The sequence below is a fragment of the Bufo bufo genome, chromosome 4 (assembly GCF_905171765.1).
Source record: "Bufo bufo chromosome 4, aBufBuf1.1, whole genome shotgun sequence".
Classification (NCBI taxonomy): Eukaryota; Metazoa; Chordata; class Amphibia; order Anura; family Bufonidae; genus Bufo; species Bufo bufo.
Genome location: NC_053392.1, coordinates 458,639,020 through 458,662,652, shown reverse-complemented (window position 1 = coordinate 458,662,652; position 23,633 = coordinate 458,639,020). Strand labels below are relative to the sequence as shown.

Genomic DNA, 23,633 nt, shown 5'->3' with positions numbered 1-23,633 from the left:
CCTCTCACAGATGGCCCGAAAGTCCTGCGGGTGAATAGCCCACTCGCCGGGATCAAGACGCCTGTTCAGGATCAATCCAAAGCGCTCCAGAGTGTCTAGAACAATGTTCAAGCTGTCCGCCGTCCCCTGGAATGACAGACCCTTCCCCAGGATGTCATCTAAGTAAGGGATCACCACGATCCCCTTGGCATGGAGCAGTGCCTTGACTGATGCCAGAACCTTCGTAAAGACCCTGGGAGCCGTGGCCAGGCCGAATGGGAAGGCTACAAACTGGTAATGAAATGGACACACTGCGAACCGGAGAAACCTCTGATGAGTGACGCATAAAGGGAACGTGAAGATAAGCATCCTTGATGTCTATCGAAGACAGATACTCCCCTGGTTCCATGGACGCAATGATTGAGCTCAGTGACTCCATCTGGAATCTGTGGACACAAAGGAAACAGTTGAGGGCCTTGAGGTCCAGAACGGGACAGACTGTCCCCTCTTTTTTGGGAACCACAAAGAGATTGGAGTAAAACCCCCAAAAACGGTCTTGCGCATAAACCGGAACAATCACACTTTGCTGCAGCAGCGTGCGAATTGCCAGAAAAAAAGAATCTGAAGCTGCAAGAGAGGCCGGAGGAGACTACCAAAAAAAACGGGACGGAGGGGAGGATTTGAAATCCAGCTTGTAGCCCTCTGCAATGACCTCCCTCACCCACGCATCTGAGACGTGAGCCAGCCAAACATGACTAAACACATGAAGCCGGCTGCCCACCCAAACGGAAGGCGCAGGGTTAAAGCACTTGGAGCCCTGTTGATGGGAACGCCAGGAAGGGCGCAGCTTGAAGGAAGGCTTGCGCTGCTGATCCGTGGCAGACTTGTCGGACACCCTCTTGGGGCTGGAAAAACTCTGAAAGGGGTGAAAAAAAGGCTTCCGTTTTTTTTACCTATTAGACCGCCCCCTGTTCTGTGGTAAATGGGTGCCCTTACCACCTATAGCGTCCAAAATGATCTCATCCAGGCGCTTACCAAAAAGCCTGCTGCCGGTAAAGGACATTCAAGCGTTTTGGCAACATAAAACGTCTATCAGGGACATTCCATTCCTTGGAGAGAGAGGAATCAAACTCCTAGTGGTTGGAGAAACACTTGTGCGAGCGACGGGACCTTCTAAAGGAAAAACCCGAGCTGGCAGATGACAGTGCGGGATCCTCTACCTGCAACGTTTTAATAACCGCCGTAATTAGACTGTGCACCATGGAGGATAGTTTGGGCGACTGACCCTCCAGCGAGACAACATCCTCATCTGACCCTCTCTCCTCAGAACAAGCCTCTTCAACTGAGGACACGTTGGATTTAGACTCTAGTAGGAGGAGGAGAGGCCAAGGAAACAGGAGACAGACACCCTTTTGGGGGAGTATGTTCTGGCCCGTTTTGTGGGACGTCCGCGATGGGAACTCCCCATAATCCCCAGAGTCGGATCGGTCAAAGGACTTGCCTTGCCGACAAACACCCCAATATATCCACAATAGCTTTGTTGGTATTGGAGACATCCTGTACTGCCCTAAACAGGGAACGCGCCCATTCTGGCTCTTCCATAGGTTGGACAGCGGGAAGCAACGGGTCCGGGGCTGAGCCACTTGATGGCATCACAGCACACGCAAAGCAGAGGTAGTCTGAGGGGATAGAAATTTTGCGCAACACGACGCACAAGCAAAATGATGCACCAAAGGGACCGCCTGCTTCTGGACCTGGGGTCTGGGCTGAGACAGTGACAGTCCTGGCGCCGAGGAAGAGGGGAAGGTTAGGTCCTGTAAGAAGGGAGAAACAGCACTTACCCAGCCTGTGTCCCTCCAAGCAGCAAGCCAGTCCATCAGCGTCCCGCCAGGTGCTTTGAATCTAAAAGTGGGCAGAGCCAACTCTCCCTCTGCTCTGCTGCTGGCGTGGCGAACACAACGACGCCAGCTCTCAGTGTCCGCCCATAATCTCTGGCCCCGCCCCCCAGAACACACGCCGGCCAGAGAAAAATAAGCAGCTGAGGGGCCCTGCAGGAGCAGGCCGCACATAAGCTGGGGCCTCAATTAACAATGGCCCCGGCTGCCCCAGAACAGAGCCGACGCGCTGACCAGGAAACAGCGCTCAGAGGAGGAAACTCTGTCCCTCCCTCTCCCAAGGGCTTTCAGAAGGACGCCGCTGTGGAAACGGACGCCCCCAGTAGTGGGCCCCAAATAAAGCCTCAATTAACAATGGCCCCAGTGTTCCTGTGAAGCAGCAATGTCCTCAACACAGAGTAGGGTCACTCCGATCCCTCCTATCCCCGGGATACAGGAAGACGCCGTCGGACCAAGGAACTGTAACCCAAAACCCACTTATTTATCGCAATGTGCTAACTCAGCAGTTTAACCTAAATGCCAATATAGTATATCTTCCATGTACTTTATCATTTAGCTATAATAGCCTGCCTACATTCAGTGCGCTGCCTATGCTGTTCATAGTGCGCCCTGCGCTGATGAATGACCAGAAAAGTCTAAGGCATATTGGTACACCATGGACTTCTTCCAGGGCGTGGGTGCCCACAGAGAGGGCTCTGAGTGCCGCCTCTGGACCCGCGCCATAGGTTCGCCACCACTGGCCTATATGTTCATGATTATTCCTTTTTTTTGTACAGAGAGGGCGTTATGGTAATTGGGTAGGTGCTTTATGGTGTTATGGTGCTCATTGGGAGCTGGGTTTACTGGATCTGTATAATGGTGAGATATAGCGATGGTTGGATCTTGATACCTCTCTCTTTGCTAGGGGTTGGGTGGGGTTCTGGGACACAGCTGTCAGATTTGTATACCTTTTATGTATATTGATACCATACTAGGAGGGACGCTGTTGTCCCTATTGTTTGTATAGTTTTCAAAAAAATGTTTAAAAAAAAATATCTGTTTTAAAAAGAAAATTCACTAGTGAGTATGGCATGGCACTTTTGTATTTACTTTATTATTTGTCTTTGCAGAGTGCTGTTGCATTGTTTGTTTTTTGCTTGAAGTGGGTGTTTCAGCAGGACGACAAGCCCAAACACACCAGCAACGGGCAACATCCTGGTTCTAGACCAACAAGATTGATGTTACGAAGTGGCCAGTCCAATCCCCAGACCACATTCCGATTAAGAATTTGTGGAGTGTCATCAAAAATTCTGTTTTTGATGCCATACCCAAGTATGCAGAAGAACTGAGGAATGCAGTCAGGTCAGCTTGGGCTGGAATATCTGTTCGCTGGTGTCAGATGTTAGTTGACTCCATGCACACAAATGTAAAGCAGTTACCAGAAATAACGGTTATACAACTAAATATTAGTTCAGTGATTAACAAAAAAAGCTAAACCTGTAAACAAATTTTACTTTATAGTGGAAATATTCCAGTCTGACACTGAAAATGCAAACACTGCTATTTTTTTTTAACAGTCCATTATTCCTTTTTCTTTGTTTTCAGTTTAAAAGTTGATATTTTGTTCATGTTTTCATTTGGAATTGAATGTGCAGAGCTCCCAGTGCTTTTGTGTATATGGAAATAAATGCCATTATGAGGAATGAGCTTTTCTCAGTTGTTTTAAGCACACCGCTATTATTTAGCAAATAACTGTATGTCAGGAGAGATGCAAAGTCCTTATTAAGGCTACTTTCACACTAGCGTTCGGAGCGGGTCCGTCTGATGTTTCATCAGACGGATCCGCTCCTATAATGCAGACGTTTGCATCCGTTCAGAACGGATCCGTCTGCATTATAACTTAGAAAAATTTCTAAGTGTGAAAGTAGCCTGAGCGGATCCGTTCAGACTTTACATTGAAAGTCAATGGGGGACGGATCCGCTTGAAGATTGAGCCATATGGTGTCATCTTCAAGCGGATCCGTCCCAATTGACTTCCATTATAAGTCTGGACGGATCCGCTCGCCTCCACACGGCCAGGCGGACACCCGAACGCTGCAAGCAGCGTTCAGGTGTCCGCTCACTGAGCGGAGCGGAGGATGAGTGCTGGCAGGCGGATGCATTCTGAGCGGATCCGCCTCCACTGAGAATGCATTAGTCCAAGACGGATGCGTTCGGGGCCGCTCGTGAGCCCCTTCAAACGGAGCTCACGAGCGGACACCTGAACGCAGGTGTGAAAGTAGCCTAAATTAGGCATTTGGTTTCTTTATTTTAAAACGGCAAAAAAAATTGTTTTTTATTTTAGATTCATTTCATATTAGCAAAAACAAGGTGACAATTTACCTGATTACTATTTGCATAATTTGAGACTAAGTATACACTGTCATGTACATAGGTCAACCCTTAAGAACACTTAGCAGGAGGAGTACGCGACTTACATATTTAGAGGTGAGACTAGCTGCACTTATATTAAAAAAGGTTGCATTTGATTCAGCAGCCACTGCCTTCGCCTGAGAGGTAAAGAGGAGAAAAAACAAAAAACACAAAATAAATATAAGAATCAAATCATACTGAAAGTACCTACTTGTAGTGCAGTAAATCTTACCAACATAGTTTTTCCATTTCCTGGAGGACCAAACAGTAACAGCCCGCGAGCAGGAGCCCTAAGCCCAGTGAACAACTAGAAGCAAACAAGCATAAGTAATTAGCATATTTAAAGATGAAGGACGTAAACCTCCTCAATGTACAGCTGTTGTGTACATTTCACAATAAGAACAAGGTAACCTTTGGTACAGCTTGTTTTTAAAGTGTACCCAATACAAAATGAATTGTTGTAGACACCCAATTAGTGATTTCACCCATCCAAACATGACTACCCCATCCTAGGGCAACAATTTGTTTTCTGCCAAGTGCAAGGCTGGGGCAGTGAGGGTCACCTAATAAGGGCTCCTTCAAGTTTATTCTCCTCACTTGATTAGGATTTTGTTACATTTTGTACATGTGACTTTCTGGTACTTCTTGTTTATACTCTAGGGATGCAATACTGATATTAATATCACACAAATGACACAGCCTGGGATGAAGTCAACATCATAGAAGTGGGGGGTACAGTCATTACAGCAAATTGTCATTTAGCTATTAACATCACCCTCATTAAACATCACTCAAGCAGTTTTGAAAAGGAGGAGGATGAGTTTGAATCCAGTCGAGACATATTTGGTGGCCGCAATAAGGTATGTTATTAGATTAGTCCTATTTTTTATTTACTGCCATTTTAAGAAGACTAAGGTCAGAGATACACAAGCGAGTTCAGCATGAGAAACTCGCTGCGTGTGGCAGTGCAAATTCCCGTTCTGAACTCAGCTGCTCTGACAGGATTGCACAGCATTATAATGATTTATATTGCTGTGTGACTCTAAGGCCTAGTTCACGTCACTTATTTGATCAGTTATTTCCATCAAGTATTATGAGCCAAAACCAGGTGCGGGTCAAAAAAACAGAACTGGTGCAAATCTTTTCATTATACCCGATACCCGAGTAGCCTCCACGCCTGGTTTTGGCTTACAAAAACTGATGGAAATAACGGATGTGTGAACTGGGCCTAAGAGACCTGTACTCTACAGAATTACCCTGACATAACGCTGTCAGTGAGTATAATACAAAAGACTCCAGGTCTCGGTGGAACACACTCTGAATCATTATAATGCAGTGCAATCCTGTCAGAGCAGCAGAGGTCAGAAAGGGAACTCACACTGCCATATGCCTGAACTCGATCGTCTGTGTCTGGCCTAAAGCTAGTTTCACACTTGCGGCCTGCTCTCGGTCAGGCTGTTTAAGCAGAGAACAGCCTGCCGGAGCTCTCTGCTTCCGGCGTAGCCAGATGTTACCACAATGGGAGATCTGGACGAATCCTGGCATATTTGCCGGGTAGGTGATAGTTTTCCGTCAGATTCCGTCTTGAACAGGCCACAAGAATGAAAGAAGCCAGAAAATTACCATACCTAGAGCATGCTGAGAAAAAAAAAAACTGACCCCTAAAATGAATTTAAAAAATGTCAAACTGAGCCAGGCTTTATTTAAAAAAATATATACAGTACAGACCAAAAGTTTGGACACACCTTCTCATTCAAAGAGTTTTCTTTATTTTCATGACTATGAAAATTGTAGATTCACACTGAAGGCATCAAAACTATGAATTAACACATGTGGAATTATATACATAACAAACAAGTGTGAAACAACTGAAAATAGGTCATATTCTAGGTTCTTCAAAGTAGCCACCTTTTGCTTTGATTACTGCTTTGCACACTCTTGGCATTCTCTTGATGAGCTTCAAGAGGTAGTCCCCTGAAATGGTTTTCACTTCACAGGTGTGCCCTGTCAGGTTTAATAAGTAGGATTTCTTGCCTTATAAATGGGGTTGGGACCATCAGTTGCGTTGAGGAGAAGTCAGGTGGATACACAGCTGATAGTCCTACTGAATAGACTGTTAGAATTTGTATTATGGCAAGAAAAAAGCAGCTAAGTAAAGAAAAACGAGTGGCCATCATTGGAATAGAAGTTTATGAGACGCACAGGAGTGGGTGAGGCCACAGGTGGAGGTGCTCACAGTAAAAAAGGATTCGCCCCTCCTTTACAAGTAAAACAATATAAAATGGTATACTGGGCACTCACACTGTAGGTAGAACCACGAATAAAATCGATACTGATTACTAAATTCAAAATTTATTAGTATTTATTAATATAGCTGATGGCTAAATGGATCACTAAAATACAATAAAATACACTGTGATAAACTCGACTGTCTGGAAGTCAATAAAATGACAATAGAATATAATAATGCATTAGAACCTAAAAGAAATTAGAAATAGTGATTATTAAACAATAAATAAGAATAAAATAACGAATAATAAAGCACGGCTGGTATCAGATAATTTGTAGGACAATCGGGTTCCTGGCCCAAAGAAATGATACTACTGTTGGAGCAAATTGTATGGATGATCCAATTCAATAGAACAGTAAAAGAGCAATGTTAATGTTGCAGTGGGTGTAATATGCGGCGTCCCGCTAGTACTCACTGTTCGATAATTATTAGTGTGTAATAAACACTACTGAAGCTCCGGTTCTCTGTGTCACCCAGTAGCTGTTCCCAGGTTGTCTTCCGCCTCCGGTTTAGTACGGCTCCGGGCACCGCTCCGTACAATTCAAGAGCCGATGACTTTCAAGCCTGTGTCTGCCTGCTTCCACGCTGGATTAAGTTGGTAGTCGTAAAAAAGGATGTGCTCGTTCTAAGATTGTTTAAGAGATTCGAGTTCCTGATGACTTAGCGTGCCAGGTTCTCTTAGACAGTTTTCCGGTTCTGTGGCGAACGCGTTTCGGGGCTTCACATTGCCCCTTCCTCAGTGATGAACAATCCCCCTTACAAAAGACCTTTTTATCTAAAAAGTTATGCTGATTCCAATTGTCCAATTTGGTGTTACTCCTCCTATTATTCACATTCTGATACCAATCAGTGTAATGCCGATTTCGAAGTCTTTGTCATTCTATAGAGAAACACCTCTTTTTTTCTCTCTTTGATCAACTTGTTAAATTTCCCATTCCGACTTTATATAAGTCGCTATTCTATTTATGTCACGGAGTGTGTAAATACACAGACAAAGGACATATCAACATATCGACAACCACAAATAATACTAGTCACTGTCTCTATACGAATGTACATTGGATATAAACATATAATTTAGAATAAACAAATAAATATGAATAAAACTTTGCGTCTTCCATTTCTATATGAACTAGTCAATTATGGTATAACGATAATTTGTCCAGTGCTAGATAAGTGTCTCTAAAATGAGTTATTACTGGTCATATGGATGAAACCCTTTTCTTCCTAATAATGTTATGAGATATGACTATATTAAAAATATAATTTTTTATAATAAGATAAAAAAGATATAAAAGATAAAAAAGGCACAGAGAAAACCAGAAAAATATATAATATTAAAAATAAATGTTGAAAAAATTTTTTGGGAAAAATTTGGAACACGATTTGTTCCCATCAACCATAATAATACTTCATGTTATATAAAAACAATCTATAAATATCAATATAAATATAGGTAACGGACTTTTTGAATATGGATAAAAACTCACAAAATTACCTTTAAAATTATGGTCCTTTCATTTCTTTTCGTCATATATAATCAATTGTTCTAAAACTATTTAATAATTTTGATCATTTCCAATATTTATGATAATAATAATTTTTAATAATTTTTAATAATTTATAATGATTATTAATAACTCAACTCAAATAGTTTCTATACCTTCTTGCCGACAAAAATGTTGGGGGACTCATTAGTCTTGAGCTTAGACCGTCTAAGCTCAAGACTAATGAGTCCCCCAACATTTTTGTCGGCAAGAAGGTATAGAAACTATTTGAGTTGAGTTATTAATAATCATTATAAATTATTAAAAATTATTAAAAATTATTATTATCATAAATATTGGAAATGATCAAAATTATTAAATAGTTTTAGAACAATTGATTATATATGACGAAAAGAAATGAAAGGACCATAATTTTAAAGGTAATTTTGTGAGTTTTTATCCATATTCAAAAAGTCCGTTACCTATATTTATATTGATATTTATAGATTGTTTTTATATAACATGAAGTATTATTATGGTTGATGGGAACAAATCGTGTTCCAAATTTTTCCCAAAAAATTTTTTCAACATTTATTTTTAATATTATATATTTTTCTGGTTTTCTCTGTGCCTTTTTTATCTTTTATATCTTTTTTATCTTATTATAAAAAATTATATTTTTAATATAGTCATATCTCATAACATTATTAGGAAGAAAAGGGTTTCATCCATATGACCAGTAATAACTCATTTTAGAGACACTTATCTAGCACTGGACAAATTATCGTTATACCATAATTGACTAGTTCATATAGAAATGGAAGACGCAAAGTTTTATTCATATTTATTTGTTTATTCTAAATTATATGTTTATATCCAATGTACATTCGTATAGAGACAGTGACTAGTATTATTTGTGGTTGTCGATATGTTGATATGTCCTTTGTCTGTGTATTTACACACTCCGTGACATAAATAGAATAGCGACTTATATAAAGTCGGAATGGGAAATTTAACAAGTTGATCAAAGAGAGAAAAAAAGAGGTGTTTCTCTATAGAATGACAAAGACTTCGAAATCGGCATTACACTGATTGGTATCAGAATGTGAATAATAGGAGGAGTAACACCAAATTGGACAATTGGAATCAGCATAACTTTTTAGATAAAAAGGTCTTTTGTAAGGGGGATTGTTCATCACTGAGGAAGGGGCAATGTGAAGCCCCGAAACGCGTTCGCCACAGAACCGGAAAACTGTCTAAGAGAACCTGGCACGCTAAGTCATCAGGAACTCGAATCTCTTAAACAATCTTAGAACGAGCACATCCTTTTTTACGACTACCAACTTAATCCAGCGTGGAAGCAGGCAGACACAGGCTTGAAAGTCATCGGCTCTTGAATTGTACGGAGCGGTGCCCGGAGCCGTACTAAACCGGAGGCGGAAGACAACCTGGGAACAGCTACTGGGTGACACAGAGAACCGGAGCTTCAGTAGTGTTTATTACACACTAATAATTATCGAACAGTGAGTACTAGCGGGACGCCGCATATTACACCCACTGCAACATTAACATTGCTCTTTTACTGTTCTATTGAATTGGATCATCCATACGAGTGGCCATCATTACTTTAAGAAATGAAGGTCAGTCAGTCAGCCGAAAAATTTGAAAGTAAGGGCTATTTGACCATGAAGGAGAGTGATGGGGTGCTGTGCCAGATGACCTGGCCTCCACAGTCACCGGACCTGAACCGAATCGAGATGGTTTGGGGTGAGCTGGACCGCAGAGTGAAGGCAAAAGGGCCAACAAGTGCTAAGCATCTCTGGGAACTCCTTCAAGACTGTTGGAAGACCATTTCAGGGGACTACCTCTTGAAGCTCATCAAGAGAATGCCAAGAGTGTGCAAAGCAGTAATCAAAGCAAAAGGTGGCTACCTTGAAGAACCTAGAATATGACATATTTTCAGTTGTTTCACACTTGTTTGTTATGTATATAATTCCACATGTGTTAATTCATAGTTTTGATGCCTTCATAGTCATGAAAATAAAGAAAGCTCTTTGAATGAGAAGGTGTGTCCAAACTTTTGGTCTGTACTGTATATAATTCTGAAAATCCAAATAAAAATGGCGCAAACAATACAGCACAATGTTTGTTAATCCAAACTCACACAGACATTCAAAGAAGACCAAAAAGACTATGCATAATTGACAACTGTATATATGACTATCTCCATCAGGACTTGGGATTGGTGGGGAGGGCACACAGTGTGGCCTGGCAATCATGAATTTATCCTGTGGATAGGAGATAAATCTTGTTTGAGAGCATACCACTTAAGGACCGGGTAATTTTTCACCTAAACTGCTTACCGTCCGCCTAACGCAGGGATGCGTCCTGGCGGCGGTCGATTCATTCCTCCTAGACGCATATACGCGTCATCTCGCGAGACACGAGATTTCCTGTGAACGCGCGTTCACAGGAACCGAAGGTAACCGAGTGGATCTGCAGCCTGCCAGCGGCGATCGTTCGCTAGCAGGCTGTAGATGCGATTTTTTTTAACCCCTAACAGGTATATTAGACGCTGTTTTGATAACAGCGTCTAATATACCTGCTACCTGGTCCTCTGGTGGTCCCTTTTGCTTGGATCGACCACCAGAGGACACAGGCAGCTCTGTAATAAGTAGCACCAAGCACCACACTACACTACACCACCCCCTGTCACTTATTAACCCCTGATCACCCCATATAGACTCCCTGATCACCCCCCTGTCATTGATCACCCCACTGTAAGGCTCCATTCAGACATTTTTTGGGCACAAGTTAGTGGAAATTGATTTTTTTATTTTTTTTGTTTTTGTTTTTTCTTACAAAGTCTCATATTCCACTAACTTGTGACAAAAAATAAAATCTCACATGAACTCCCCATACCCCTCACGGAAACCAAATGCGTAAAAATTTTTAGACATTTATATTCCAGACTTCTTCTCACGCTTTAGGGCCCCTAAAATGCCAGTGCAGTATAAATACCCCACATGTGACCCCATTTCGGAAAGAAGACACCCCAAGGAATTCGCTGAGGGGCATATTGAGTCCATGAAAGATTGAAATTTTTGTCCCAAGTTAGCGGAAAGGGAGACTTTGTGAGAAAAAAAAATAAAAAATCAATTTCCGCTAACTTGTGCCAAAAAAAAAAAAAAAAAAAAAAATTCTATGAACTCGCCATGCCCCTCATTGAATACCTTGGGGTGTCTTCTTTCCAAAATGGGGTCACATGTGGGGTATTTATACTGCCCTGGCATTTCAGGGGCCCTAAAGCGTGAGAAGAAGTCTGGCATCCAAATGTTTAAAAATGCCCTCCTAAAAGGAATTTGGGCCCCTTTGCGCATCTAGGCTGCAAAAAAGTGTCACACATGTGGTATCGCCGTACTCAGGAGAAGTTGGGGAATGTGTTTTGGGGTGTCATTTTACATATACCCATGCTGGGTGAGATAAATATCTTGGTCAAATGCCAACTTTGTATAAAAAAAAAAAAATTGGAAAAGTTGTCTTTTGCTGAGATATTTCTCTCACCCAGCATGGGTATATGTAAAAAGACACCCCAAAACACATTGCCCTACTTCTTCTGAGTACGGCAATACCAGATGTGTGACACTTTTTTGCAGCCTAGGTGGGCAAATGGGCCCACATTCCAAAGAGCACCTTTCGGATTTCACAGGGCATTTTTTACACATTTTGATTTCAAACTACTTCTCACACATTAGGGCCCCTAAAAATGCCAGGGCAGTATAACTACCCCACAAGTGACCCCATTATGGAAAGAAGACACCCCAAGGTATTTTGTGATGGGCATAGTGAGTTCATGGAAGTTTTTATTTTTTGTCACAAGTTAGTGGAATATGAGACTTTGTAAGGAAAAAAAATAAAATAAATCATTTTCCGCTAACTTGTGACAAAAAATAAAAAGTTCTATGAACTCCCTATGCCCATCAGCGAATACCTTAGGGTGTCTACTTTCCGAAATGGGGTTATTTGTGGGGTTTTTCTACTGTCTGGGCATTGTAGAACCTCAGGAAACATGACAGGTGCTCAGAAAGTCAGAGCTGCTTCAAAAAGCGGAAATTCACATTTTTGGACCATAGTTTGTAAACGCTATAACTTTTACCCAAACCATTTTTTTTTTTTACCCAAACATTTTTTTTTTATCAAAGACATGTAAAACAATAAATTTAGAGAAAAAATTATATATAGATCTCGTTTTTTTTAAAAAAAAAATTACAACTGAAATTTTGTTAAATTTTGATTAATAACAAACAAAAGTTAAAAATGTCAGCAGCAATGAAATACCACCAAATGAAAGCTCTATTAGTGAGAAGAAAAGGAGCTAAAATTCATTTGGGTGGTAAGTTGCATGACCGAGCAATAAACCGTGAAAGTAGTGTAGTGCAGAATTGTAAAAAGTGGTCTGGTCATTAAGGGTGTTTAAGCTAGGGGGGCTGAGGTGGTTAAGGACCAGACTGATTTTTGCAAATCTGACATGTGTCACTCAGGCCATTCTGAGTTTGTTTCCTTGTCACATATTGTACTTCATGACAATAGTAAATTTGAATAAGATGATTTCATTTTTATTTCTAAAAAAAATACCAAATTTACCAAAAATTGGGAAAAATTTGCAACTTTCCAAATGTCAATTTCTCCGCTTTTAAAACAGATAGTGATACCTCATAATAGTTATTAATTTACATTCCCCATATGTCTACTTCATGTTTGGATCATTTTGGGAATGCCATTTTATTTTTTGGGGACGTTAGAAAGCTTAGAAGTTTAGAAGCAAATCTTAAAATTTTCCAGAAAATGTACAAAACCCACTTCTTAAAGGACCAGTTCAGGTCTAAAGTCACTTTGTGAGGCTTACATAATAGAAACCACCCAAAAATGACCCTATTTTACAAACTACACCCCTCAGGCTGGGTTCAGACCTGAGCGTATTTGATATGCGCGTTTAACGCGCGTTTTTGTCGCGCGTTTTTTGCAATAGTAAACGCGCGTTTGACGTGCGTTTGTGTGATTGACTGCAGTGTCCTATGGCCACAAACGCGCGTCAAAACGCCCCAAAGAAGCTCAAGAACTTGTTTGAGCGTAGGGCGTTTTTCAGCGCGTTCAAACGCGCTGTAAAACGCTCAAGTGAGAACCAGGGCCATAGGGAAGCATTGGTTTTCATGTGTTGAGCGTTTTACAGCGCGTTTGAACGCGCTGTAAAACGCTCAAGTGTGAACCCAGCCTCAAGGTATTAAAAACTGATTTTACAAACGTTGTTAACCCTTTAGGTGTTCCACAAGAATTCATGGAAAATGGAGATGAAATTTCAGAATTTCACTTTTTTGGCAGATTTTCCATTTTAATCATTTTTTTTCTGCTAACAAAGCAAGGATTAAGAGCCAAACTAAACTCAATATTTATTGCCCCGATTCTGTAGTATACAGAAACACCCCATATGTGGTCGTAAACTATGGCCACACGGCAGGACGCAGAAAAATAAATAAAAAATATAATGTTTTAATGTCTCCATAGTCTAAGAGCCATAGTTTTTATATTTTTTAAGCAATTGTCCTATGTAGGGGCTCATTTTTTGCGGGATGAGGTGACCGTTAGATTGGTACTATTTTTGGGGGCAGTTTTTATTTTTTATGGTGTCTATCGGACAGGGTGGATCATGTTATATATTTATAGAGCGGGTCGTTACGGACGTGGCGATACCCAATATGTGTGTTTTTTCTTTTATTATAAAATCAGGGGAAAGGGGCGTTTATTTTATTTTATTTTTTACTTTATTTCTGTCCCACTCTGGGACTTCAACTTTTGGGGGTCTGAGCCCCTCTGCAATGCATTACAATACATCTGTATTGTAATGCATTGCCTGTTAGTGTATTACACAGAGTAATACACTAACAGGTTGCCTAGGAACCCCAGACTGAGGCTGGATCTCCTGAGCACCCATAGAAGGCAGGTCTCGATGCCGTGCAAGGCACTGGGCAGCCTCTGCAAGGCATCGGGCTGCCTTCTGACACATCCAGTCACCGCCACAATAGCGCGGGGACTCTACGCACTTCTTCACCTGACACAAACCCCTTCTATGTCGTGGTCAGCTGCATAGAAGGGGTTAATCCGCCGGCATCAGCTTTTACAGCGATGCCGGCGGATACAGCAGGGGTCCGGCTACTAGGAACTGCCGGACCCCTGCAGTGATCAGGGGCGCACCGCTCCGGTGCCCGCCCGATCAGCCCGCCGTGCATGTACGGCGAAATGCATTCTGGCAATGCATCCCCCGCCGTACATGCATGGCGTTTTGCGTTAAGGGGTTAAAGATTCTTTAAACAAAATTTTTGTCTAGATAATGATAATAAAAGATCCCAATAGGAAAAGGGAAAAAAAAAATTTATTAAAAAAAATAATAAAAATACTCCCTCCCTCGGTATACAGTGTACATTCATAAGTAAGTAAATACCTCTGGACGAATAGATGGAAGTATAACGATTTCCTGTAAGGCCTGTTTAGCAAGTTCCTGGCCTGCTATGTCAGCAAACTTCACAGACGGCCCACTAAAAAAAATTGTAACATAGGAATGACGCAGTTTATTAAGATATAAAATACACATGTATGTAAGGGAAAGACAGCAACAAATATACATAGTCATCAGTGTAAGCAGGATGTAGTAAAAAGAATAGTCTTGTTTTTCACATATATTTTTGAATATGGCGAGGCCTCAACATATCATACCCAGCAATTATGAAAAGGATATACCGTATTTTTCGCCCATAAGGCACGCCTAGGTTTTAGAGGAGGAAAATAAGAAACGTCTTTATAATGTGCACAGGTCACAGCACAGCATGCAGCCAACGAAAACCTGGAAGTGGGGAGGGCTGCATTTGCCACTACCCAGTGCTGCAGCACTAATAAGCACTTCCATAATGGAAGTGCTCATTAGTATTTGCCCCATAAGACGCACTGCCATTTTTTACCCCGCTTTGTGGAGAAAAAAATAAAGTGCATCTTATAGGACAACAAATACGGTATATCTTTTATTAGTTACATATATATATATATATATATATATATATATATATATAAAAATATATATATATAATAATAATAAAAATATAATAATAATAATAAAAATATAATAATAATAAAAATATAATAATAATAATAATAAAAATATAATAATAATAATAATAAAAATATAATAATAATAATAATAAAAATATAATAATAATAAAAATATAATAATAATAATAAAAATATAATAATAATAATAAAAATATAATAATAATTATATATATATATATATATATATATATTCTGCCAGTGACAAGAAATGATTGAGCTATATTTCAGGCTGTAAAGTCAAAACTAATACAGAAAGAGGTTAAAAAAAAATATATATATATATAAAAAAATTTATTATTTATTAGTAATAATATCACAATGTCTTTTAAATAGAGTACAGTGAAACCGCTCAAAAGACAACACCTTTAAGAAAACGCAAGGATACGATTTCAAATGTGAACGATTACCTGCAATAGTTGCGTGAGCAACAATGCAAGGCAATGGTGGGTTGTAACATCATATGGCAGCACTAGACACTGCTGATACAAATAGTCTTGGCTAGTATTAACCACTTAAAGAGGTTGTCTCACCTGCTGATTTCAGTCCTTGGTGCACAGCTCCTGGGGCAATTCCCGCGCTGTAGTGGGGCGGTGCCTCTGCTTTGAGTGATGCAGCAGGCAAGCGGTGCTTGGATAATATAATCCTGCCCCTTGCCTGTACGTGCACACTCCTGAGGCTGCTAGTGTATCAGAATCACTAGCAGTCTCAATGGAGCAGACACTGTACAGATCGTGACAACCAATGATAAGAGGTTGCTGCGATCTGTTTCTTACATGAATGTGGAGATTGAGAGATGGCCGGGACTGGGAGCTAATGTGCATGCATGCAGCCCCGTGCGCGCACTTGCTCCATCAATTCCCAGCCACCAGAAAGACCGGCTTTTTTTCTTTCAGTGCGCACTCGCGGCCACCACTGCTGCATTGCAACGGTGGCCGTAACCCCTAGAGACGAGAAGTCTACAAAGAGGAAGAAGAAAGAAGATAGTGGGGACCAGAGGCATTACTGCTAATGAAACTACATTAGCAAGTTACTTTACTCAGTGGTATAAAGATAATAAATATAACTTGATGAGGTGAGACAACCGCTTTAAGGACCATCTTCTGCCTATATACAAAGGTCATTTCAGGTCTCTAAAGACCACGTATTTAGCTGGCTGCCCACTCACTGGTCTCCCCACTGTCAGGGACAAAGAGAAGACAGAGGTGGTGAGAAAACATTAAATTTTTTCTATTCTTCCACAAACAGCATTCTATGAAACCTGAATTAATTTATGAAAATGAAGCAAAAACAACACACATCACAAATAAAGTTATGGCTGCTAAACTAATGTGTGTGAAAAACTGCAAACTTGTGTCTTGTCCTGAAGACCGAAATTACACTGGTCCTGAAACTTAAGAGTTTTCCAAGATTCTAATACAGTCCTGATCAAAAGTTTAAGACCACTTGAAAAATGGCAAAAAAATCATATTTAGCGTGGCTGGATCTTAACAAGGTTCCAAGAAGAAATCGGAGTGAGCGAAAACATTTTTTGAGCATTAAATTAAAAACGAATCAACTGAAACAGGCTGTTTTTCTGCTGATCAAAAGTTTAGGACCACACCTCCAAAAAAAAACTAAACCCCCCCCAAAACAGAAATCCAACTTCCAAACATGAACTCAGTAATGAGTAGCTCCGCCGTTATTGTTTATCACTTCAAAAATTCGTTTCAGCATGCTTGATGCAAGCGTTTCCATGAGGCGAGTGGGAACATTTCTCCAAGTGGTGAAGACGGCCGCACGAAGGCCATCTACTGTCTGGAACCGTTGTCCATTTTTGTAAACTTCCCTTGCCATCCATCCCCAAAGGTTCTCAATTGGATTTAGATCAGGGGAACACGCAGGATGGGCCAAAAGAGTGATGTTATCCTCCTGGAAGAAGTCCCTTGTCCTGCGGGCATTGTGTACTGTAGGGCCCTCAGTCATGAGGAATGCTCTCTGCAACATCTGGACATAGCCAGCGGCCGTTTGACGCCCCTGCACTTCCTGAAGCTTCATTGTTCCACTGAAGGAAAAAGCACCCCAGACCATTATGGCGCCCCCTCCACTGTGGCGCGTAGAAAATATCTCAGGTGGGATCTGCTTGTCATGCCAGTAACGTTGGAAAACATCAGGACCATCAAGGTAAAACAATTTCTCATCAGAGAATAAAACTTTCTTCCACCTTTGAATGTCCCATGTTTGGTGCTCTCTTGCAAAGTCCAAACGAGCAGTTCTGTGGCGTTCAAGGAGACGAGGTCTTTGAAGACGTTTTCTGTTTTTGAAGCCCTTTAGTCTCAGATGCCGTCTGATGGTTATGGGGCTGCAGTCAGCACCAGTAAGGGCCTTAATTTGGGTCGCGGATCGTCCAGTGTCTTGACAGACAGCCAAGTGGATCCTCCGGCTCAGTGCTGATGACATTTTTTGGGTCTTCCACTTGACTTTTTTGTTCCATAACCCTCAGGATCATTTAAGAAATTCCAAATGACTGTCTTACTGCGTCCCACCTCAGTAGTGATGGCGCGCTGTGGGAGACCCTGCTTATGCAGTTCAACAACCCGACGACGTTCAAAAAGGGAGAGGTTTTTTTGCCTTTGCCATCACAACGTGTGACTACCTGACAGAAAATGACAATGAATCCACATCTTTGCACAGATTTGGCCTTTTAAAAAGGCATGTGGTCCTAAAATTTGGATCAGCTGAAAAACAGCCTGTTTCAGTTTAATCGTTATTTTCAATTAATTGAAAGCTCAAAAAAAGTTTTGTCTCACTCTCATTTCTTCTTGTTGCATGTTGAAGCTCTACTTGGAACCTTGTTAAGATCCAACAATATAAAATATGATTTTTTTTAGCTATTTTTCAAGTGGTCTTAAACTTTTGATCAGGACTGTACTAATGACATACATAATCCTCAGGATAGGTCATCAGTGTCTGATCAGTGGGGGTCTGAGACCCGCCGATCAGCTGTTTGAAAAGCAGTGGTGCTCCTGTGAGCGACACGGCCTTCTCTCAGCTTTTCCTAGACCAGTGATGTCACATTCATCGGTGACATTGCCTCAGAGCAGCTCAGTCCCATTGAAGTGAATGGGGATGAGCACAATACCAAGCAAAGCCGCTATACAATGTACGGCGCTGTGCTTGGTAAACTGTGAGACAGGTGTTTCGGTGCCTTCTCAAACAGCTGATTGGCAGGGGTCCCAAGTCAGACCCCCACTGATCAGATACTGATGACCTATCTAGAGGATAGATCATTACTAGAGTTGTCTCAATACCAATACCATGCAAAAAAAATATCCACACATTAACCTCATGTTGCCAAATATGATTATGGAGATATCAAACTTGGTACTTGGACAAGGTGACAAAAAAAATGTTGAATTGCATGTTTTTATTGTTTTTTGCATTATGGCATTCACACAGGAACTTTTTAAAAATATTTTAAAGGGGTTATCCAATCCTATAAACTCTACCCGCCACATATGTCAGGCCCCTCACATTGAATATATTTACCCGGCTCCCCGGGGGGCAGTTTAATAGTTCTGACATTTTTGGACACGGCGATGTCTGATATGTTTATTTTTTTTATTGTTGATATTTTTTAATATGTAAAATTGGGAAAGGGAGGTGATTTAACCCTTTCACCCCCAGAGTTTTTTAGTTTTTTTTGTGTTTTTGTTTTGCGCTCCCTGCCTTCCCAGAGCCATAACTTTTTTGTTTGTCAGTTCACATAGCCATATGAGGGCTTGTTTTTTGCAGGACAAGTTGTACTTTCTAACACCACCATTTAATATTGCATATGATGTAGTGGGAAGCAGAAAAAAAATATATATATATCCAAATGGGGTTAAGTTGCAAAAAAAAAAAAAAAAAAGAAATTCAACCAGTTTTACTTTTTTTTTGGTTTTAGTTTTTTTTTTACGACGTTCAATTGGGAAAAGGGGGGCGATTTGAATTTATGTTTTGTTTTTTACACTTTTTTTTTAACTACAACAACATGCAATCATTAGATTGCTATTGTCATAGTAATGCACTAGCATTGGAGTCTATGAGAAAATTGCTTGTTTCCGATGGAGCCCTATTACAGGCAAGGGCTCCATAGGAAATACTATGCAGCAGCCTCCTGTCATTCACAAAGACAGGCGCTGCTGCACAAACGCTCCAGCTCCTATGATCGCCGCACGGGGGAGTCGGAGCACCATCGGAAGTGCACGCTTTCAGTTTTCAGCACGCTCAGATGCCGTGGTCAGAATTGACCACGGCATCTGCGGGGTTAAATGTCCGCGATCTGCATTACTGCCGGTTGCAGACATGAGCCGCGGGTATTTGTTAAAAGAAGCAGGCGGCCACCGTGGCTATAGCGCCCACAGCGCTCAGGAGCGGGCGCCATCTTTAAAGACACAGCCAGCATCATACTATTACAGCGCTGGTCGGGAAGGGGTTAAACTTAATATTTTTGTGATTTGTTTTATAACTTTGTTACTTAACTTTTAGCCCTCTTAAGGGGCTAGAACATGGGAATTTTTGATCCCTTGTCCCATTCACCATAATAGTGACCTATTATGGTGAATAGGATTCTGCCACTCTACCTGCTGAGCTGTGCCTCGTGTACAGTTTAACTGGGAGTTTACCATGGTAGGCTGTGCAATAACAAAAGCTCACTATTGCAAAAATGCCAAACCTGGTATCATATAGAACCACGTATCAAAGTATTGAAAAAGTATCAAGACTTCGATAACCGGTCCTACCCTAGTCATCAGTATAAAAAATCTGTGAAAAACTTTTTAAAGGTTGGAGCTACATGGTCATGTGTCACATGACTGAAAATCACGCAACACTGAATCTAATGATTGTCAACAGTGTCCTGGTGAGACCCGCCGCGACAATCGGAAAAAAAAAAATAAAAATCTTACACTTTCAACTTGGCCTTTATAGACCACAATGCAAGTCAAAGGAGTTGTGATTTACCTGCGACTTTTCTATGTTAAGTTGCTAAAAAATGTTTTGGACACCCGACTCTTCTGAAACTTATTGTTGTATAAGCACCAGCCTAAAAGTCACTGGCTCACATTTACAAGTGCACCAAGAATTTGGAATAAATTAGATAAGTAAATCTGCCCTGTCTGGTCCCAGTGTAATCCAGCTAATGACTATAAGTGGAGGATGGAATATTTACATGAAAATTATGAAGCATCATTTACCTGTCTACGACTTCATTCAAAATCAGGTTTGCAAGGTTGCTGTCGACATTTTTTAAATTCTTCATATCTTTTTTCCTGAGACCTGTGGTCGGTGTTGCTGGCTTATTGTTCGGTCTAGTGTGTTTTGCTCCAGCTCCCTTAAAATTAGAGCATACAAAGAACATATATAACTAAAAGAAATATAAATAATGCTAACAACCTTTAGATTTAAAGAGTTAAAACGATGTAGTGTGCTGTATAATGAATACTACTGGACAATATTCACTCTGAAAACTGCTACAAAAAATGGATGGGTACCTAAGGCTTTGCACACAAAAGCTAAAGACTTGTCGGCAGCTTAAAGGGGTTAGCCAATATATTTTTTTTCTTTTCATGTCCCCCCCTCCCCTGATCACATGCACAATGTACGGCACATGGTCTCGAAAGTGCCAGAGGATATAACTGGACCAGGAGTGGCACTGCGGCCCAGTAAGCATCTTTAATAAGATAGTCCTTGGCTACACTGTGACTTTTTGTAACACGACTGATTGATTTTAACTTTGCACTACAGGTGCAGTCCAAAAGAATGCATTCAGTTAACTGCAATCTTGTGGACTACAGCTTTACTCAATAATTAAAATCAGTCGCGCTACAAAAAGTCGCATTGTAGCCAAGGCCTTAAAAAGGAAGCCATGAGACTCATTTTTGAACAGTTGTTCATAGACTAATCAGAGAAACCCCAAATCATATTCAGAGACACAACACCGCCCTTCTTACAGCCTAAACTGCTAAAAAAAATATTTTGGAAATAAACAAAAAGTTCCTATGGTCTGCGCAGTGTGCTGTCAGAATCTACTTAGTAGCCTATGACAGAATATAGTATCATATAAAACACAGTGACACAAATCATACGGTCTTGGTCTTTGGCGTACCCTATGAGCTGAAGGATTTGAACCGGTTTGCCTATTAGAAGTGGAAGAAGTGGTACAATTGGGTATCCTAGGAGCGCTGGAAATACCAGGGGACATAGTTTTTGGTGTGACCTTTGCCCGTGGGATAGGGTTACTGGTAAGAGAGGTTGGGTCTTTCTTTTTAGGAACTGCACCTTTTTCTGAAAGCAGAAATTGCAACAAAAACAGTTAATCTTACATTGTACAATCCTGTCATATGCAAAAAATAAAATAAAGAATTATATATATATTTTTTTTTCAATCGCTTAAGCCGTGTACATGGCATTATATTTTAATCACTAACACAATAACACAGGTTCAAGCAACAACCTGAGACGTTTTCATAAGCCATAATAAACATTAAACATTATATAAAAAATAGGTGACGTAACACAAAATATAAAGAGATTTCAGCTCCCCCACTGTCCTCCTTCGCCATGCACGGACCCTAGACCAGGAAATAATCAGAGTAAGGCTACATGCACAAGACCGTATGTGTTTTGTTTTTTTTTGTTTTTTTTTGCGGATTGTAACACGGTGTGGTGTCTGCATTTTTTGCGGACCCATTGAAATAAATGGGTCCGCATCCTATCCGTTCCCAAAAACGGACACGGAAACCAACAACGTTCGTGTGCATGTAGCCTAATGAAGAAAATCCAGCAACAGGCTCGGGATAAAATCCAATTTCTTTATTGCATCTTCATAAATTCCATAGGCTGACCAGACAGATAAAGGTCTACGCGTTTCGACTACTCAGTCGAAACGCGTAGACCTTTATCTGTCTGGTCAGCCTATGGATTTTACAAAGATGCAATAAACAAAATGGATTTTATCCCGAGTCTGTTGCTGGATTTTCTTCATTACTCCGAAAAAATAGGTGACAATATACAAAAAACATAATGAATTATAAATTTAGAACCATACAAAACTGCCAAATTTTATAGCACAAAAAAAGACGGGTTATTTATTAAACAAATACACCTAGATTAGGCATATTTCTGGCTAAGATTGCAGCACAAATCTGTAACTTCTTGCACCGCAATCTGCGACTTCTCCCCGCTGACACCAGGTCTAAAAAAAAAAAAAAAAAAAAAAAAAAGTGGGCGTGGCGTGCGCGGGAAAGGTCCGGCAGTCCCATCTCATTTACCATTTTCTACCCCTGTTTTAGGAGTAGAAAGGGGTCTAAAATGTAAGACAGCTCGGAAGCAAGTCTTACATTTAGAAGCGGCGGAGGATTCGCAGAAGATATGCACAGGCCGGCACCTCTACATAACTGTGGCGGATCCATCGCCAGCACAGGGGTTTAAGACGAGCGTCTAAAAACGCCAGTCTTAATAAATGACACCCCTATATTTTTATAAAGTAAAATATTATATAAATACTTCTAATAAACCAGGTCTACCCATTTAGTTTAGAAGTTTTAGTAGCTGAGACCTCACTTTTCTGGTCATATCATGTATGCCCTGCAATGTACCGTGAAAAAAAATGTGGGGGTCAGCACCTACCCACCGATTTCACAAAGAAAACTGTGCGCCCACTTCAAAGATTAGATTTTTTTAACCCATACCTAAAGAACATTTTGCAGTGCACCAGGAAATCTGTCGACCATTCAGGCGAGAATCCCCAGACCCATGTGTGCACTGCTAATGTAAAAGGCATATAAATAATTAAACAAAAAATGTTTACATATTCTACAGATTCATTTTGTGATATTAAAAGGGGTTGTCCTGGGAAGAAAAAAAAAATACAGCATCTTTAAAACAACTCAGCAGTACACTCACCTGATCGATCCCCCGCCACTACTTCCTGCTGCAGTGATGACATTTCGACACAGGAACATGTGACCACTGCAGCCAATCACCAGCCACAACGGTGACCCATTTTATCACAACTGTTTAACACGTCTCATTAAGATATCATATACTGATTCAAATGACCCTGTGACAATGTGGAGGTTTATCCTCAGTTTATACAGTGAATCTCCTCTGAAATGACCACCCAAAATTGCAAAAAAAAAAAAAAAAAAAAAAAAAAAAAAGTGGTCTTCCCAAAGAACATGGCCAGTATGGACGTGGAACTGAAAAATCTACCGAAGAAAATGTGGTCTGGGTAAGGGAGTGACATTTTCAAACATGAAGTCTTATGGGGAGGTTTTACAGTTTTACTTAGGGTACTTTCACACTAGCGTTTTTTGTTTTCCGGCATTGAGTTCCACCACAGGAGCGCAATACCAGAAAAACACTGATCAGTTTTATCCTAATGCATTCTGAATGGAGAGCAATCCGATCAGG

The 23,633-nt window shown here is 40.7% G+C and overlaps 1 protein-coding gene across 1 annotated transcript in view; it reads right to left on the bottom strand.

Annotated features, from left to right (window-relative positions):
* Nucleotides 1-23,633, bottom strand: part of SPAST (spastin) — a 106,535-nt gene that overhangs the window by 23,063 nt on the left and 59,839 nt on the right. Inside the window, exons 5-9 of the mRNA XM_040429454.1 lie at nucleotides 21,325-21,503; nucleotides 20,414-20,550; nucleotides 14,539-14,632; nucleotides 4,498-4,572; nucleotides 4,331-4,402 (exon numbers count right to left, since the gene is read on the bottom strand). Of these exons, the coding sequence (XP_040285388.1) occupies nucleotides 4,331-4,402; nucleotides 4,498-4,572; nucleotides 14,539-14,632; nucleotides 20,414-20,550; nucleotides 21,325-21,503 (557 nt within the window). The remainder of the gene's footprint in view (nucleotides 1-4,330; nucleotides 4,403-4,497; nucleotides 4,573-14,538; nucleotides 14,633-20,413; nucleotides 20,551-21,324; nucleotides 21,504-23,633) is intronic.